The 14,363-nt window shown below is 22.1% G+C and overlaps 2 protein-coding genes across 2 annotated transcripts; both read right to left on the minus strand.

Annotated features, from left to right (window-relative positions):
* Positions 1 to 63: 63 nt before the first annotated feature.
* LOC127285980 (complex I assembly factor ACAD9, mitochondrial) lies at positions 64 to 6,465 on the minus strand. The gene is made up of 3 exons (XM_051312223.1): positions 6,132 to 6,465; positions 2,975 to 4,027; positions 64 to 1,035 (listed from the first exon to the last, which is right to left on the minus strand). Exons 1-3 carry the CDS (start codon positions 6,345 to 6,347, stop codon positions 436 to 438), a joined length of 1,869 nt encoding a protein of 622 aa, XP_051168180.1. The 5' UTR covers positions 6,348 to 6,465; the 3' UTR covers positions 64 to 435.
* A 580-nt stretch (positions 6,466 to 7,045) lies between these two features.
* LOC127285982 (lymphocyte-specific helicase-like) lies at positions 7,046 to 14,332 on the minus strand. Its single transcript, XM_051312225.1, has 7 exons — positions 14,100 to 14,332; positions 12,452 to 12,837; positions 10,600 to 11,186; positions 9,875 to 10,524; positions 7,975 to 8,375; positions 7,555 to 7,804; positions 7,046 to 7,432 (listed from the first exon to the last, which is right to left on the minus strand). Exons 1-7 carry the CDS (start codon positions 14,182 to 14,184, stop codon positions 7,371 to 7,373), a joined length of 2,421 nt encoding a protein of 806 aa, XP_051168182.1. The 5' UTR covers positions 14,185 to 14,332; the 3' UTR covers positions 7,046 to 7,370.
* Between the last annotated feature and the right edge of the window lie 31 nt (positions 14,333 to 14,363).

The following is a 14,363-nucleotide window of genomic DNA, read 5'->3' on the forward strand; positions in this document are numbered from 1 at the left end:
GTCTTTTTTGGATCATTTTTTATAAATTTATTTCCTTGTTTTTTTATAATAAAGAATAATTAATTGAAAAATTATTACTTTTTTGTTTTATTTCAATCAAATTACTTATTCGCTACATAATTTAAATTTACTATTTACATATTCTCATTTTAAAATGCAAGTGCAATTTTTGAAAATTGCTTTTTTTTAATATGGAATTGTTTTCCAAAAATTATTGGAAAATAATTATAATACTAATAAATTCAGAAATCAACTCAATAATTATCAAAATTAATTCAATCAATAAAATTTTAAAAATTAAAAAAAAATGAAATACAAACAAAAATCCTCTCTCATTGAACGTGTAAAAATTAAATATTTTTTTCACATTTTTCCAAAGAAATCTTTGAAATAATTTATAAAATTGTACAAAAAAAAAAAACAGTGTAAACATTTTTACCAATTTTTCTTTAAAGGATTTTCCAACATATACTTTTTCAATTCGTACATACGATTTGCAATAGTAGGATAATAAATATTGCCATTGCAAATATCGCCATCGTCAATTTGTTCATAGAGACTTTTAATTTTATAATAGGCGTCATATGAAAAGGCAATAGCTGTTTGCATTTCAAAATCTGAACCTTCAAGACCAATGCAATATGAACGTGATGCACGTCCAAAACATGCGGTAATTGCATAAATTAAAGACGCCATTTCACTAATACGATGCATATCAATTTCCTTGGTCACCGTTTCAGCGCCATGTCGAATTAAAATTTCTCTGATACTTTTCTTTATTCTTCCAATTGATTCTTCAAGAAGGCCAATATAATTTTCATATGAAGGATGAAGATTTTCTAGTAGATTAAGTGATGGAAATTTTTCTTCGCGTCCAAATACTTTTTTAAGAAAATGTCCAGGATAATCATAAGGATTACGCATCTTTTTCACATCATCGCCAAAATAAACTCCAGCATATTGAACTCCCAATAATCCAATATAGGTTTTTAAATCGCAATTATTTTGCAATGCAAACATTTGATTTCTTATGACCTGCAAAAATTAAAAAATAACTTTTTAATAAGTGCACAATGGCGGAAATAAATATAATTAATATTTTACTTTTAAAAAAAATAACTTCAATTTTTCACTTTACTTTTTATTATAAGTTTTTTAATTATCATTTTCTTTACTTACATAAAAAAGTAATTTAAAAAATTTTAAGTGATATTTTATTATTAGAAATTAAATGAATTATATTTATTTCCTAATAAAAATATTTCTTAAAAATATTTTCCACAATTTTTATTTAAAATATATTTTAACCTTTAGCCCGCCTGCGTTTAGCAAAATCCATAAAAAAAAGCCTAAATTCAGGTTTTCCGTCAGTCTACAGGTTAAAATTGAATTGAGACAAATTATTCAAGATTTCACTTCAATGGGACAAATTTTTGAAAAAATTATTTAGTTACTTTTTTTAAAAAAATTATTCGAATTCAAAATTTCGTCAAATATTTAAAAATAGTAATGGAATTATAGAAAAAAAAATTTAATAAAAAAATATGTATGTTTTAAATAATTTAATTTTTTGAAAAACTATATTAGTTTTTAGAAATAATTAATTCAACAAAGAATTTAAATTGAAAATAATTGAAATTATTGTAAATTTGAAAATTTATTTACAAAATTTCAAACAATAATTGAATTTTAGAGAATTTTAAATTAAAAAATGTTTAAAAAAATTTAATTATTGAAAAAAAAATTGATAAAAGTTATTGAAATAATTAATTTATTAAAGAATTTTTTAAAAAAATTTGAGAAATAATTGAATTTCATGAGTTTTTTAATTAAAATTTTCGTAAATTTGAATTGCAGAAGGTTTTTTTTTAAAAGCTTTAGAAAATAATTGAATTTTAAACAATTTTTGAATTGAAAAAATGATTTAAATAATTTAAGTTTCGAAGGACTTGATTAAAGTTATTAGAAATAATAAATTTATTAAACAATTTTTGATAAAATTTTTAGAAATAATTCAATTTTGAAACATTTTCAGTTAAATTTTTTAGAAATAATTGAATTTTAAAGAATTTTAAATTGAAAAATTATTTTAAATAATGGAATTTTTAAAGAACTTGATTAAAATTATTAAAAATAAAAATTAATTTTAAGAAGTATTCTAGTTAATATTTTTTTAAATAATTTAATTTTGCAGAGATGTTTATGATTTTATACTAAAAAAATAGTAGGTACTTATTTATCTAAAAAATATTTTTAAAAATCCATAAAAATCGAAGAAGTCACTTATTATTAAAATAAGTAGAAATTTTTTGATAGAAATTTCAATCAAAACTTTTTGATAAGTATTAATATTTTTAAAAAGTATTCTAATAAAAATCAAAGCTTTATACTAATTTTTTGTGAAAAATACGGGAAATTTAGAGACAAATAGAGAAAATGTGGACTTTTAGGGAAAATAGGGGACGACTATGAAGGCTGAGCTCGGATCACATGAATCATTTATATAGAAAAGATGAAAATTTTATGTTCTTTAAATTAATATAAATTCAGGAATGTTAAAAAAAAATGCTTTTTAAACTAATAAATTTTTTAACATTCCCGAGCTAAAATCAATGTTTTTACGTTGTAAATTTAATTATTTTTCAAATATTACATTAATCTAATTTTGAGAAAGGTGAAAAAGGTAATAAATTGTCAAAATAGGTGAAATAGATGACAAAATTTTAAATCTAGGTAAATAATTTCCAGAAAATAATTTTCATTTCGTTATTTTTATACCTTGAAAATTATTTCTGCAAAGTATTATAATTTTTAAAAATTACTCCAAGACGACTTTAGTTGAAATACAATCGTAAAAGTGTAATTTTTCCAAATTAAAAAAAAAAATTTCCAAACTAAATTAAATTTAAAAGAAAAAAAAATTGTGCATTTAAATAATATTTAAAATACTTATATTTGATTAAAAAAAAAATACCTGTTCGAATGGAAAAGTAGTTGCACAGAGATGTGCATCTAAAATTTGAAATCCTTCAGTTAATCTAGCAATGCATTCTTTACTACAATATTCCTTTGCAATAGCTTGTTCCACAATTAAATCCTGACCCTCATACAAATCGGCGATTGATGTCGTTAAATAAGCAATACTTTCCATTGCATAAATTGAAGTTGAAATATTGGAAATAATTCTTTTTATCCCCTCACGTTCATGCATATCATAACGAATCACATGTTTAATTAATGAATTTAAAAAATTTTTTAAACAACTAATATAAACACCCGTTGAAAAATGTAAATCACGAGTATAATAATTCTCCAATGATTGCACACCACTTCCCACTTCACCAATAATATTCTCATAAGGAATAACGACATCATTGAAATTCACTGAAAACATATTTTCCATTCCCAACCATGGCGATTTAACGGATATTAATTCACCAACTCCCGGTGTTGTTTTTTCAACAATAAATGTTGACAATGTCTCAGGAATACATCGTCTATCGCCACCAACGCGTGCAACTGCATAAACAATAAATAGATTTGCATTATTGTCCTGTTGTACAAATAATTTTTGTCCCGATAATATCCATGATTTCTCATCGTGCGACAAACGAGCATTTGTATTTAAACATTCAGGATCAATTCGATCGTTGCTTTCGTTTGCGCAAACTATTGGACAATAATAACCACTTGCAATTTGTCGTAGATATTTGTGTTTTTGTTCAATTGTACCATCTTTTTTTAATAATTCAACTGGATAATTATTGCATTGTATAAAATTAATACCCAATTTTGGTATTGTTGAGAGAACTTCAATAAGACGAAGATACTCGGATTCTAATAAATTGAGTCCATCGTATTCATATGGTATTCGACCGCCGTAGATTCCAAATTCTTTCAATTTTTCACGCATTTCCTCAGAAAATGATCGACTATTATAAATCCATTCACCGTCAAGTGTTTTCACATAATCCTCAATTGGCCTCAACCAATCGTTAAATTCATTTGAACGCTGATCGGGTTGTGGCTAAAATTTAAAAAATTCTTTATTTTCTTTTACTATATCCTACTGTAAATCGGGAATTCAACGTGAAATTTACCTATGAAATTTTAAATTCTGTAAATATATTTTTTTTCGATCTTTATAGGGAAAAAAAAAGGTTTGTGTATTTTTTTTATTTTTTTATAAGTGCTCAAATTTTTGAGTTATGAATTTTTAAAAGATTTTTTCGAATTTTTTTTTTTTTTTAATACACCTAATTTCAATGACATCTAACTCTAAAAGTATTGAATTTAGGAATTATCACCAAGATACAAAAAAGTTTCAGTTTTTCATCGACTTTCAAAATATGTTAACGAAAAAAATAATTTTGAATTTGTTTGTGAAAAATAACGATTTTTTATAAACAAAATAAATGTATAAAATTAAATTAAATTTCCTTTTCTCTGAGTTTACTAAAAAATTCTAGTGCCCAAAACACTTTTCATTTCGAAAAATAAAAAAAAAATAAAATAATAATAATTTTATTTTAAATAAATTATATAATATTATATATTATATTAATAGAAAAAAATAAATAATTTTTTATGTGTGTAAAAATAAAAAAAACCGCGCCCAAATTTAAAAAAATTTAATTTGTTTATAAAAAATCGTTATTTTTTCTGAAAAACTTTCAAATTTTTTTTTTTCGTTAACATATTTTGAAAGTTAATAAAAAACTGAAACTTTTTTGTATGTTGGTCATAAGTATTAAATTTAATACTTTTAGAGTTAAATATTATTAAAATTAGGTGTATTTTAAAAAAAACTCGAAAAAATCAGATTTTTAAAAATTCATAACTCGAAAATTTGAGCACTTATAAACGAAGCTGAAATACGCACCGTTTATGATAAACGATTTTTTAAAATAAAAATTCTATAATTTTTTGCCTAAACAATATTTCTTGTAGTTTTCATTAATCAACAAATTATAAACAATATTTTTTGGCCAAAAAATTATAGAATTTTTATTTTAAAAAATAATTTTTTAAAAAATCGTTTATCATAAACGTTGCGTACTTCAGCTTCGTACTTATAAAAAAATAAAAAAATACGTAAACCTTTTTTTCCTATGAAGATCGAAAAAAAATATATATTTACCGAATTTAAAATGTCATAGGTAAATTTCACGTGGAATCGCCCAAATGTTTAAAAAGAAATTTTAGAAAAAATTACTAGTTTCTATTTTTTTCCTTGCTTATTAAAAAATAGGCATTGATACATATTTTTATTTATAATTAAATTTTTAAATATATAATAAGTATTTTATTTAAGATTGAAATTCAAAACTTGGTATAAACAAAATTTTCAATTAGATAAAAAAATAAAAATTGAATTCAAAATTTAAACTTTATTATTGAAAAAAATATTTATATTATTGCAGAGGGCTTTTTGTTTGTTAATTTTTCTTGGAAATAGAAAAAAAAAATCAAAAGTTAAAGATTTTTAGTAAACGAAATAAATAACTAGGTATTGAATAATTGCAAATTAGATAAAATAGAAAATATATTACAATAATCAATTCTTCAATTCAATTCAAATTTTATAATAAAGTACAGGCCACGAATTGAACTCAAAAAATGTCGTTTTACTCGATTTACATTTCAAAAAAAAGTCGAAAAAATTCAATTTCGTTCATTTGAACGTTCAAAACTTCAATCATATTATTTTAGTACATCTACCAAGGGATAAATTTGTTATTGATACGAAAAAAAATATTTATACATAGTCTCATATATAGAAGTATTTATTATCATATTTATAGAATTAAAATAATAATAATTATAAATAAATAAAATAATAAATTAAAATATAGAAAAAAACAATAGGATAGAATTCATAAATTCAAAAATAATCTCTATTAAAATTTAATTTAAATATTTAACATTTATCGGTAATAGGTCTTGTAAAAATATTTAATATAAAAAATATATAAATTAATTAAAAATCCATGAAATACTTGCGTAAAACTGAAAAAGGAAATAAAAACAAAAAAACTAAAAAATTGAGGTTATGAAGCATGCGACACAATTTTTTCTTTATAATATGTAAATTCGATGATAATTTTTGCATATTTTTAAAAATCTCTCACCTCGGGATATGTCAACATCTCAGCATCAAATTTCCCAACGAAAAGCTCTTTTAAAAATGGTTTTGTCTTTTGAAGTTTTGGTTTTGGCATGGGAAATCTTAACTTTTCTGGGAAAGCTAATTCTGTTTGATCGAGTTTTGCTTTTGTTGATTTTCGTGAATAAATTGTCTTTAAACGTGAACATTGTTGCAATAATGCAACTCTTCGAGTTAACATTTTTAACACTTTATTTATATGTATATGTGAAGTGATGTGAAATTAACAATAATTAAAAAATTTTCAATACTTCATTGCAATATTTGCAATTGTTTTCTCTCTCCTCAAACACTGCAAAAGAAAGCAGACGACAAACTTTGAAAGCGCCAAATTCAAATATAATTTTTGAAACTTTTTTCCTCTTTGAAATTCACTATTATCTCAGTTTCAGATTTAAAAAAAAAAAAATTTTAAGGAAACTTTATTTATTTTAAAGTATTTTTAGACATTGGATCAATTCACTGAAAATCATTTTTATCATTTTTATATCATCATCAAATTTAATTATTACTTAGCATAAACATTAATTAGTTTATTTTGCACACAGAAATGATGGAATTGTTATAAAATTATTTTATTTTTAGATAATAATCGAATATAAATATTTTTTTTTGTTGAAAAAATTTCACAATTTCTATTTTAAGCTTGTAACTTTATTCTGGAATCTCCAAAAAATTTGAAGTTTTGTAAATATTTTTTTACTAATATAATTTATTCACTGTTAAAATTTAACGAAAATATTTTGCCCCGTTTTGAAAATATTAAATTTTAATTGAAATTAATCGAGTACCACATTAAAAATTACAAAAAAAATAGTTTAATAAATTCCAGTATAAAATGCATAAAATTGTTTTTATAGGTATAGAATTTGAAAATAATTTTTATGCGGAAAAATATTTTATTACCAATTTTTTTCTTATACAATTCATTTGAAAGAAAAAAAAAACTCAAATCAGAATTATCTCATTTTTATGAAAAAATAATGTTTACAACAGGTACATTTAGATTTATAAACTAAGAATTTTTAAATAGGATACATGTATAATAATAACTTAGGATTTTACATTTAAATAGAAAATATTTTTTTCAATATTTCATATTTTCCTATTAACTTATTCAGTCTCTTTAAAATTTAAATGAAAATAAACGTAATTTGAAGAATAAATTTTGGGTCTTCAATTTTATTATAATTCCCATTGATATTTAGCAATTTTGCATCATGTCACTTCTGTCTAATATTTTATTTAATTCTTCATCATTGATCACTGAAAATAAAACAGTCTTTTTAAAACAAACAAAAAAATTGTCTTCTATTTATTAAAAAATGCTATAATTACATAACATTTTTTTAAAAAAATATTATTAGAAATATAAACATTTAACATACCATTTTCTGTGACCATATCATTTTCAGTTGATTCCAAAAGTTTCTTTAATTTCATCAATGTTTCTTTATCGTTTAATTTTAGTGAAAAATCTTCAGAAATGACCATTCTCTCCAATTTGCGTTTTGACTCTGCACGTCTCATAATTTGTTCGTCTATTGTTCCTTTTGTACAAAGTTTATAGATAACAACAGGTTTAGTTTGGCCAATTCGATGACAACGGGACATTGCTTGTATATCTGCTTGTGGATTCTGAAAATTTTTTTTTTAAACTTTAATTACTAAAAAAATTTTTAATTAAAAAAATTATTCTAATTGTGTTTTAAATTAATGTAATTAAAATTTAATTTTAATATTATTCAAAATGTGAAGTAAATTGAGAATTTTTTTTTTTTTTTTAATAAGTTATGAAAAAAACAAACCCAATCGCTGTCGTAAATAATAACAGTATCGGCCGCTGTCAAATTAAGACCAATACCACCAGCCCTTGTACTAAGTAGAAATAAAAATACTTTTGGATCATTATTAAAAAGTTTGATCGATTGAGCCCTCTCTTCAAGAGAACTAACTCTACCATCGAGACGGACATATTCATAATTTTCTCGCATTGTCAAATAATCTTCAATTGTATCTAAAATTGTTGTCATAGTTGAAAAAAGAAGAACCTTATGTCCTTTGGCATAGAGTTTTTCTAATAATTTATCAAGAAGAAGAAGTTTTCCCGATGCCTTGATAATACGATCATCAGCTTTCATTTTTGACATAATATCAAGTGGACAATACACCATGTATGGATGATTAACAATTTGTTTATATAACATAGCTGAAAGGATAAAAAAAAATACAATTTATATAATTAAAAAATAAATAAATAATTGCACATTTTTTTTAATTATAAATGGAAAATTGTCTATTGAATTTTTTAAAACTTAGAAAATTTCATTGTTTAATGGAATTGACCAAAAAATTGAAATTTTTCATATAAAATAATTGTTTAATTTATACTCAAAATAAAATTATTTTATTATTTGTTTAGAAAAAAATGAATACTTTCTCATTTTTGATGAGTTTTTTTGTTTAATGAAAAAATCAAAATTTGCGAAAAACTAATGTTGGAACTAATTTTTAATAATTCAAATCAACAAAAAATATACATAGCGCAAAATTTTTGGAAAAAAATAATATTTGATAAAATTATTAAGTATAATTTTTACTTATGAAATTTCTATGTGAAAAATTTGTTTCAGATCAAATAATTAGTTAGCAATGACATTTTGTTTTTTCAACAAAAATAATTTTTGTTTTTTTTTGCCAATTTGTGATAATTTGTGTGCTGCAAAAATTAAAAAAATTTAATAATTAGGATTCGAATTAAAAAAAAGGATTTTTAATCTCAAAAATGTCACTTATTTAAAAATAAACAATTGAGAAAAAACAGAACAAAAAGAAATTCTTACAACAATTTTCAAAAACTTTAATAATAATAATAATAATAATAATCTATTTAAAAATAATTCAAAAAACGATTTTTTATAACCAATTCGAAAATCATTATTTTTTTCGAAAATAAATTTTTGTACCGAATTGTGTTAGTTCAACAATTTTGAAAAATAATAATTTTTGAATATTTCTAAGCAAAAAATAAAACTGTTATTGAATTTTAATATTTAATTATTTTAAAAAATATTTAATTTCTCGTAAATATTATGATTGTTTTTTTTTGTACTTGTCTAGCACAAAATTTTTTTTAAATAATAATAATTTTCAAATGTTTCTGGGTTAAAAAATAGTTTTTTAAATTTAAATTTGAACTATTTTGAAGAAAATTTTAAAAATTGTTGCAAAAATTTCTTTTTGTTTTGGTCTTGCACAATTATTTATTTTTAATTACACATGAGTGGAATTTTTAATCTTAAAAATATTACGAAGCTGAAGTACTCAAACGTTTATGATAAACGATTTTTAAAGAAAAATTTTTTTAAAATAAAAAATTTCTTTTATTTTTTGCCTAAAAAATATTTCTTGTATTTTTCATTAATCAACAAATTATAAAAAAATATTTTTTTGTCAAAAAATTATTTCTTAAAAAATCGTTTATCATAAACGTTGCGTACTTCAGCTTCGTAAAATATTTTTCTTTTTTTTTTTGAAATTCTAGTCCCGATTATTATTTTTTCAAAAAAATTTTTGCAGCACAAAAAATAATTTTTTTTAAAAAAACAAAATGGCGTTGCTAACTTCTTACACTTGAAATAATTATAAAATAAAATCAAAGTGAATTCAATGTGAAGGTGGTTGAATAATTTTGAAAATAAATTTTACCTCTATTTCCAAATTTCATTCGAACTAAATATTCAGCATTATCATCAGTTATTGTTGTATAGTCATTCCATTCGCTCAAAACTTTTTGATTGAATACATAATTACTTCCAACATTACTGACTGCATTATTATCAGGTACGTTGCTCACTATTAATTCATTTGTTTTCGATTGATCAAATAAACTATTTTCATTGTAACTTCTTGTAAAAGCACAACGTCGCTTTGGCCGTGAACCATCGGGATTTATTTGAATTTTATCTTTTGATGTGTCAATAATTTTTTGAATATCACGGTTTAAAACGGCCTTATAAAGATCACGTTGTAATTGACTAATTGGCGCGTAAACAATTATTTCCTTTTTCGGTGGAATTTGTAAATTCACTTCAGCTTTGACTCGACGCAACATAAATGGTTTTAATATTTCACGAAGCGATGCTATCACATTTTTTTCCTCCTCTTGTTTCAATAATTTTGCCGCGCCACCTTCAGTCTCCAATTCTTTAGCGTCAAACCACGATTCAAAAACTTGCAAATCATTAAATATATCCGGTAAGAGGAAATTTAACAGTGACCATAATTCGGCTAAATTATTTTGTAATGGTGTACCCGTGAGTAGGAGACGATTTAGCGATGTGAGAAATTTTAGTGATCTGAAAAGAATTTTTTTTTCAAATATTCGTCTATTTTTCAAAAGCAAAAAAAAGTGAAGAAAAAAAAATACTTACTGAACGAGAAGACATTGGTGATTTTTAATTCTGTGTCCTTCATCAACAATTATATATCTCCAATTGTATTTGTTTAAAGGTTTTTTATCTCTGTAGGGAATATCGAATGATGTAATTACAACAGGTTGTGTTTTACATGAACCTACTTTGTGTATTTTTTTAATATCCTTGTGCATCATAAGTCTATCTTCTTCTGGACCATGATACAAAACAACTGGTAATTCGGGAGCAAATCTTTCAAATTCCAATATCCAATTTGGTAATGTTGAAAGAGGAGCAACAATAAGATATGGACCCGGTTGATTAATTTCAATAAGATGGCAAATTAGTGCAATTACTTGAATTGTCTTTCCCAAACCCATTTCGTCAGCTAAAATTCCATTTAGACCATTTTTATTAAGAACTTTTAGCCATTCAAGACCATCTTTTTGATAGTCATGTAAAGTGCCGACAAAATAATCTGGATGAACAAATTCTTTTTTCTCCTTTACGCTCTCAATTTTTTCATCTTCATCAGAACTTAATGCCAATGCTTCAGCGATATCATCAGAACTCAAATTGGCTTTTTTCTTCTGTTTTTCTTTTATCTGAAAAAAAATTTTTTTGTTTCATTTTTACAACACTGAAAAAAAAATTTATTTATTTACTATTATCAAATAAATATTTTCTTGAACCAAATAATTTTTGAGTCAATTAAATTTTATTTCTTTCGAATATTGAAATTATTAGTTTAAATAAGTTTATTTTATTCAAATAAAAATTATTTTGATACAAATAAATATTTATTTGATAATATTCGATTATTTGAATCAAATAAATTTTTTTTTTCAGTGTAAAGAAAACAAATATTCTCTAAAAATTATAAATTTCATTATTTTGAAAATAAAATTCCATGTTTTTCAATGATTTAAAAAAATCAGTTTTCTAAATAGTAATAAAAAAAGCAAGGTTACAAAAAAAATGTTTAGACATAAAAATAACACAAAATTTTTTCTACTTTTCTTTTCAAAAAATTACCTAATTAGGTATGTATAATAAAACATTTATCTTGAAAATAATTTTTAAATTCAATATTAAAATAAATTGAATTTTTTTTTATATTTTATCTTGATATTTAATTGCATTTAAATTCAACTATTTTGTAAAATTCAAATGATTTTACATTTAATTCTTTTTGATAATTAAATAATTTTTAATTTTTACATATTTCATTATTTTTTTTCTTCAATTTTTTTTATGGTTTTTATTGAAGGAGTTTGAAAAAAATAGAAAAAATTGCTGTATTTCGATTTGAACTCGTCAAATTGGTTAAAATATTGTTTTTTCAAGTTAGAAAGCATTTAAAAAACATGAGCCAAAAGTTTTGAACGTTCAAATGAACAAAATTTTTTTTGTAACTTCTTTAAGTACGAATCTTATTACAAAATATTGTTTTAAATATATAAAAAAAATAGTTATTAATTTAATATTTGTTTAATTTACTGTTTTATTTTACATTGACATTATAATTTCTATTAATTTATAGATTGAAAAAAATATTTTGTTCATTTGAACGTTCAAAACTTTTGGCTCATTAAAAAACGAAAAAAAAAATTGATACAATTAAATGTGAATTTGATAATAGTTAAATTTTTAAATAACTGTTTTTAAATTAAATTATTTGTAGAAATTTCAATCTAATTAAATTTAATTATTAATCAAATAATTATATGAATTATAATTGAAAAATTATTTTTAATTTTTTGATTTTGAAAAAATTATAAACTCTTTAAAAATGTTGTCTTTTTAATTTGAAAAACTGAAAGATTTAAAAATGAATTAAAAAAAAAAAAAAAAAAAAAGAAAATCTTACCCTGTTGGAAACAATTTCCCTGAGGACTTTTTTATTTTCAGAAGCAGTTTTTTTCTTCTTTGAAGGTGAGGCTCCACTGTTTTCGAGGGAATTATTATCAGGAGGCTTTCTACCGCGTTTTCTTGAATTTTCACTAACTGCTTTAACATCCGTTGAAGTGTCGAATTTTTTCATTATATAACTAGAATAAAACTGACTCTTATCAAGAAGATGCATTAAACTTTTGTAGCGTTGTTCTTGAATTTTTTCTTCATAAATTTTATTATTACGATGTCTTTCTTGTACTTCGAGTTGTCGTTGAAGCTTTCTCTCTGCCACTTCTGCCTCATGTTGACGCTTTTCCTCTGCCATCTCAGCCTCACGTTTAAGCTTTTCAGCCTCTAATTCTGACAGAGAAGAATTTATTTTACATTCTGGTTCTATTATACATATTTCAACTAAAGTTGTCGTTGACTAATTTTAAAAAATTATAAAATACTTTGCGAAAATGATTTTGAAGGTATCAAGATTACGAAATAAAATGAATTTTATTGAAAAATTTAATTTATTTACATTACTTTACTAATTTAATTTACTTGTTAAATAAATAAATATTTATTGTAAAAAATAAATTTTAAGTAAATGAGACGTTGAAAAATGTTGTTCAGCCAGTTAAAAATATTTAAAAAAATATATATACAATTTTCTAAAAAAATGTAAAAAAAATTATTGAAAGTTATAAAGAATAATTAAATTTATTATTATAAATTGATAAAAGTATTTGAAGATATTAAATAATAAAAAATTTACGATTTCAGTTTTGAGAAAAGTCACATTTTTAAAATATTAAGGAAAAATCGAACAAATTTTATATAATAAATTATTTTTCATTTGCTAATAATATAATTAGAAAAACATTTAAAAAAAACGTATTTCTTTAATTTTTCATATAAAATTTGAGAAAAAATGTTTCTCAGTAAATAAATTTTTTTGAACAAAAATGTCATGTGATAAATTAAATTTTATGGTATAGTTTTTGATAAAGAATAAAAAAAAAAAAAAAACTAAAAAATTGAAGCATTAGTAAATTAATAATGCGACTTTAAACACTCTTCAAGTTGTATGATTTTTAAAAATAATAATTTCTACTGGCTATGAACAAATATCAGTTTTCAAAACATTTTGTATTTTAAATTCATATTTTACAATATAAAATTTTTCTTATTTCGCGATCTTGATACCTTTAAAAAAAAATATTACAATTTTTTAAAATTAGTCAGTGACCAATAAATAAATGAATTTACCCTTGAATTAATCCACAATTTACTACAATATATATAAACTAAAATCGAGCGTTTTTTTTGTTATATGAAAATAATGTTCTCTAAATATTTATCTATTCACCTAATTTCATATATATTAATTCAAAAAAAAGTTTTTTTTAAAGTTTTCATGCGATTTAAAATATAACCTCAAAAGATAAATGATCAATCACCGGGAATATAACAGTAAAATTTGTGTTTTTTTAACATATTCTAAATATTTATTATTTTAAAAATATCATTTTTAAACTAAACATAATTTAATTCGATTTTTATATTAGTTACTTTTTATTTATGATTTTAAAAATTATTCAATACTAAAAATTTCTGTAGTGACAAGTACAAACCCGCTAATTTGGCATCTTCTGAAGGTCCAGCTTCGATGGAAAATCCTTGATGTGTTTCATTCTCTTTTTCTTGAGGGTTTTCCATTTTTTGTTATCTAAACTAATAACGTTAATAACACTTATATAAATCAACAAATTTAATAGTTAACAACAAAAAAGAAGAACATAACGAAAAAGACGAACAATTACACAATGACACCATGTGCAGAGATTCCATGTGTACTGTTAAATGTCGTTTCCCGCTTAAAATTTGTCGGTAATATA

The sequence above is a fragment of the Leptopilina boulardi genome, unplaced genomic scaffold (genome assembly GCF_019393585.1).
Source record: "Leptopilina boulardi isolate dan_hultmark-lab unplaced genomic scaffold, ZJU_Lbou_2.1 LbouV2_342, whole genome shotgun sequence".
In the NCBI taxonomy this organism is placed as follows: domain Eukaryota; kingdom Metazoa; phylum Arthropoda; class Insecta; order Hymenoptera; family Figitidae; genus Leptopilina; species Leptopilina boulardi.